The sequence below is a fragment of the Setaria italica genome, chromosome IX (genome assembly GCF_000263155.2).
Source record: "Setaria italica strain Yugu1 chromosome IX, Setaria_italica_v2.0, whole genome shotgun sequence".
In the NCBI taxonomy this organism is placed as follows: domain Eukaryota; kingdom Viridiplantae; phylum Streptophyta; class Magnoliopsida; order Poales; family Poaceae; genus Setaria; species Setaria italica.
In genome coordinates this window covers 27,498,706-27,504,249 of record NC_028458.1, presented here as the reverse complement: position 1 = coordinate 27,504,249, position 5,544 = coordinate 27,498,706, and the positions used below count along the sequence as shown (strand labels likewise).

Genomic DNA, 5,544 nt, shown 5'->3' with positions numbered 1-5,544 from the left:
AAGACGCTCGAGGGAGGAGGTTTTCTCGATTGCCATAAGATTTCCGCCGTTCTTTCGCGCTGTTGGGCCGTATTGGGCCACAAGCGCTACTGCTGTGTTTGTGTGGTAAAGGGCCACGAGTCCGCCCGGCCTTACGAGACGTCAATTAAAAGCGGAGACCACCCCCAGCGATATTCACCCCCAGCCGGCGGCCGACCCCCATCACACCACCGAAATCCTCCGACCCAAACCCTAATCTGATTTTCGCCCTCTCGGTCCATCGATTCCCTCGCGGCGATTCATGGAGGCAATCTGGTGTGTTGTGCAGGAAGAACAGGGTGAGCCTGATCCAAAGTTGAAGATAATTGAGCGCCCCGTCGAAGATGGGGATGAGGAGAAGAAATGCGGCGGCGGTGGCGGCGAGGAGGAGAAGAACGGCAGCCGAGGCGACACCGTGGATGAGGAGGACAGCGAAGAGGACAGCGAAGACGACAGCGAAGTTGACAGCGAAGACGACATGAGGGGTTGGGACGAGGAGGATGGCAACCCGTATCTGCCAGTCAAGTGGCCCTGGGAGTATCCGTTACATATTTGCCCTGAAGGTAATGAGAAACTAACTGCTGGTATTTTTGGAAACTACACGCGTAACATATTTTTTTAGACCAAAGAGAACGCCGCTCGGTAATCTGTAACATCTAAGACCTTTTCCAAAACTGAAGAAACAATAGTTATGAATGAAACTTGCAAAATCGTGATGTAAAATTATATTGGTTTTGCATCAACAAAATTCATGCAGTTCCTTAACGAAGATTTTCCTTAAACAAGAGTTTTATAATAACCAGTTGAATGGAACTGTTGTTTTTACAGGACAAAAGTATACACTGGAGGAAGCTAAAGAAATAGTTGAATCTACCTGGGAAAGGAATGGTGACCTGCTCTCAGAATGGTCTGACCTGTTTAACAACAACACGACTCCTTTGCCTGCGTTGCCTCTACGTGTTCTTCCAAGGGTAACCAAAAACTGTGTTTCTGGAGATGACTGCTACCATGTGCAGTATTGGATCGGAGATACTGATGAAAGTAGGTGAACTAATGATCAATGGCATGCTACTTTATCTTTTTCTCGTGTAGTCCAATTCTCATTTTTTATACTTGCAGCTGCACTAGATCATCCGTATTTCATACCCTGTGAGATGATGCAAGTGTTCTCCCTTGGATTATCAAGCCCTCTTGCTCGTCCTATTAATATTTATGGGCATTTTTCTGTTCGTGATGCCTGGGAACCACTCCGCAACTATCTTTTTAATCGCTCAAGAAATGATCCAGCCATGATTTCTCAGGTAAGTGATGCTTGTTCTTGTCCTGAATTGAAGCTCTGTCATGAGGACCACACGTCTACCGCGTCCACGAGGCTTCTCCTCTACTGTTGTTTGGAGGTGTTGCAACTTTGATTTATGAATGTTGCGATGCGACATTTTGAGTGTTGGAGCACTCTTATTATGATCTGTTGAATAAATCAGAATTATTTTGATCGATGTTGCATGAAACATGCGATGTTTCGGTGGTATTTTTGTCTGAAATTGGTTGGATGCAATGAGCTAGTCTAGAATAATTTTGATGTTGCAAATATTCATCTGTGATGTTGCATATGTTGTGGTTTCATGTTGCGATGGGCAGTTAGAGCACCTGGTGAGAATCTGTCGGTGGCTGATGATTGGTGCCATCCGATGGGAACATCTCCCATCGGACGTCCGGGTACTAGCAAGTTCGTAGGGAAAATGATTCCTTGTTTTCATTCCCTTGGTTTGTGATGATGTTTAGTTCATCAAGTTGGAAAGATAGCTTTGGAAAGTTATTTGATACGATAAAACTAATTGCTGACTACTCATTAAAAAACTTATTACTGTAGAGGAAAAAGGATGTCAAATCACCCTCTTGTTGGTGTGAGGGGGTTAGGTTCAGGAAGTTTGTCTACCTATTGTAGTGTCTGAAGGCACTACTTGTTTTTCCTAATCTGCTGTGTAAAGCAGTAGGTAGAAGTCTACTGCATGTCTTATTTTTACAAAATACATTTTTAATTGGTGAACTCTGTTATCCTTATCACATGTTTCCTTCAAGTTTTCATTAGCTACCTTACCCTGTGTTTTCAACTATTTTAAGCGGGATGATTATGTGGCACTTAGGTGCTCCTAGGTGCTACCTCCAATCTTGCTTGCCTCCTTTCTGACCAGTCTGCTTAGAGCTTAGTGCTTTTTATTATGCTTCAACTTGTTTGGACTTGATCTTGGACGTGCTAGTCCCAATTCTTGCCATGCCAATGCATATATAACTATATAAGTACTGGTGCCAGGTCGTATGTAAAGTGTAGTCGGTGTCAACTCTTATTTTTTATACTCGCAAATATGAGAGTTATGAATTTATATTTTGGGTTGTCTGAAAAGAAAGGGGAAGGGTATGCTTCTGCACAGAACTGTATTTTATTACTTTGTGAAGTTAGGCTTCTAGGGTATGGTACCATTACATACTGGAATAGGATTTGGTTATTTGGTGACATTAAATATGTTTCAAATTATAGAATCATTTGTATTGTTCCTGATTGCCCAAATCCTGTAATTTTGGTAGCTTGTTGAACCAAACACAATCCTGTAGCAGAGCAGCTAACAGTGTTCTATTGTCACTTAAATGAAAATAATGCATTGGATGAGGTTGAATATCATGGGTGTGAGAAATAATAGATTTATGGAAAAGCTCCTACCCAATTTTGAGGTTACATCTAGATCCTGTTTTTCACCTTACTGGTTGCACGTGTGATATGGATCTTTAATTTACTTCAAACCACCATTCATTTTTTGTAGCACACAGTTCTCTCTTTTCAGGAATGTGTGACCTTTAAAAAACTATGCCGTAAAACTTCTATTCTTTTATCATGGTAGATAAATGCCATTTGGATTGATGGGTGTACTATAAAATTTAAAAGCCGCTGTTAGCTTACTCATTGGAAAACAGATCCTTTACTATTGACTAATTCACTTGTAACTATGGTCATAGTTGGAGAAATGTCATGTTCTTTCCAACATGAGTAAACCATTAATTGTGATATTTCTTTACAAAAAAATGATGTCGGATTCATTCTATTAACCTACCAGTTGAACTCGCTTTTATGCGTTGTACAGCATTATACCGAACTGTTCTGCTGGTCTTATTTTTAATAGCGCTTATACTTTTTATATTATAAGAAGTTCTAACATTGTATACCTACAGGGTTGCTCTTTCCTGCCACTTTGTAGCCCATGTCGTGGAATATATGTGTGTCCATATTTTTTAATGGATGTTAATCTTTGGATAAAAGAGGAAGAAGGATCTCCTGACACACCGTTGTTTAGTGGGTATGTTGAAATCGACACTTCTTTTGCTGGATTTGGATCCGTCTTGATAGGACGGTTTCAGGGCGAAGTTTATGGCGTGGACATGATATTTGCTTTGCTAGGTGACAGCATTGAGACTGTTATAGAGGTAAAGGCAGAAGCAGAACAACCATCAGACGTGAGAATTAGTGCCTCAACTAGTGGGTTTGATGAGGAGATTTCACTATATGATGGCAAATTTTGTGGAAGTGGGTCGATGTTCAAGCATATAGTGGCTGTGAAGAAGCAAGAGGAATTGCACGTTGTTTTGAAAATGAATGAGTCTACATACAAATGGACTTTTAAGGCTGGAATTGGAGTTGTTATAGCACCTGAACACCCAATTTCCGGTTTTACTCAGTACTTTGTCATGAATGTGTCTTTTAGAACAAAGGGCAAAGCAGCATCAGCTTGGCAGTGGAGTTGCATATGCAATGACATCGAGAATGTGTCTGTAGAGTAGCAGGTGCGAACAAGTGCCATCTGAAGCTCAGTGTCAACTACTGAACCATGTAAGGTGTAGAGGACCCAACTTTGTGTGTTGCTAGTCGATTTCTGTACTTGCCAATGGACGATGCACTCTTGTTTTATATTTTCTCCAAATGAACTCTATTTTCTTATTGCCTACTCATTAGAAAGAGTGTTGAAATTGCAATCCAAATGTACTGCTCCCGTTTATTTCGTATCTGTTCCGCGGTTTGTGCGTGGTTGGTACAGCCCGGTGATCTTCTCACTTAATCTCATTGCCTGATAGTTAATTGAGGGAATTAAATTCCCTCGATGTCATGAAAATGAAAAATTTTCGGATTCCATCAGTGCCATAGAAACTCTAATTTATCCCTTTATGCCATTTCCGTTACCAATCTGCTAGAGTTTAACGGAACATGAATCTGCTAGATTTTACCGGAACATGGATGGAAGGGGAATCGGCGTCACATGAAATGGCATTTGTGCCCCTATTACACTAACTAAAGGGGCCCATTGCAGAACCTTATCCTCTCCCTCCACCCACCGGCTCTCTCCTCTCCCAACCTCTTGTTCTCTCAAGTCCCCCACGCCGTGCCCCCAGGGGCGCGCCGCCGCCCTCCTTTATATAGATTGTCTCAGAGGGAAGAGAGAACTTTGGGGGTAGCACTCCTGTGCTCCCTGAGTTTGTTTATCTTCTTCGGCCTCTGGTGCCTCGTGCTCGGAGGAGGAAGGATTGGCGAGGATGGGTCAACGAGCGAGGTTTTGAGTGCAGCTTCCTATTTATTGCGCTCTTCTTGTTTGTTTCGTTCTCGAGTTGTAGGGTGGCCCCTAGGTTGAACTCACACGCTTTGCGTGATATTGTAAAGCCTTAGGGCTCCTGTGTTCACACGCTTTGCGTGATATTGTAAAGCCTTTGGCTTGTGTTTTCATCTCAATGAAAAGCTTATCTTTGGCATGTGAGTTCTGTGCCCATCGCACCATTAAGGCGGATTGTCGTTGAGACTTCCAGCGTTGTTTCCCTTTGTCTGCCGCATTGCGTATGGTAGCCGAGTAAATACTGGCGCCCAGCTCTCGATGAGATGACTAGCAAAGGTCGTAGGGACACGTCGAGTTGTACAGGGTGGCCAGCTTACGAGGGAAGGACTTGCTCATAGTCTGTATTCCGCTGGGTTCGTGCGAGCGGACCTGGTGGGTCTAGCCCCCGAGCCTGCGGCTGATGAAGGAGTCGGTCGGAGGCTGAACACTTGGGCGTGGCTGAACACTTGGGCGTTTTTTTGACCAGAGGTGGGTCGAGTGGATGCTGGCACTTTCCTCCCTTGGAGGGGATCCACTATTGGTCCAGCTTCCGCCGGGTGCACGCGAGCGCACCCGGTGGGTGTTGCCCCAAGCATGCAGCTGACCGGAGAGTCGGTCGGAGGCTGAACACTTAGGTATTCACTTCTGGGGCCGTGAACCTCAGTGTCCCCATCCCTCGGGAGGATGTGGTTCTTAAGATCGGGGTGCTTGCCCGTGTTTGTTTTGACCATGACTTAAGTCCTTGGTCGTATCCTTGAGTCGGGACACGGCGGCCTGAGCCCCCGAGCCCCATTGGACTTGGTCACCATCAGTCGAGTTTCGTGTGTCACCCCATCCTCGGTCTCTGTGATCGGAGGGGCTGAGCTAACACCACTTGCCTCAATGGCTCGAGTGACGC

General features: G+C 44.3%; 1 protein-coding gene across 1 annotated transcript; it reads left to right on the top strand.

Moving 5' to 3' along the window:
* The first annotated feature begins 234 nt into the window (after window positions 1-234).
* LOC101784593 lies at window positions 235-4,121 on the top strand. The gene is made up of 4 exons (XM_004986628.2): window positions 235-581; window positions 847-1,059; window positions 1,138-1,319; window positions 3,241-4,121. The coding sequence occupies exons 1-4, from the start codon at window positions 281-283 to the stop codon at window positions 3,844-3,846; spliced, it is 1,302 nt and encodes a 433-aa protein (XP_004986685.1). The 5' UTR covers window positions 235-280; the 3' UTR covers window positions 3,847-4,121.
* Window positions 4,122-5,544: the final 1,423 nt, after the last annotated feature.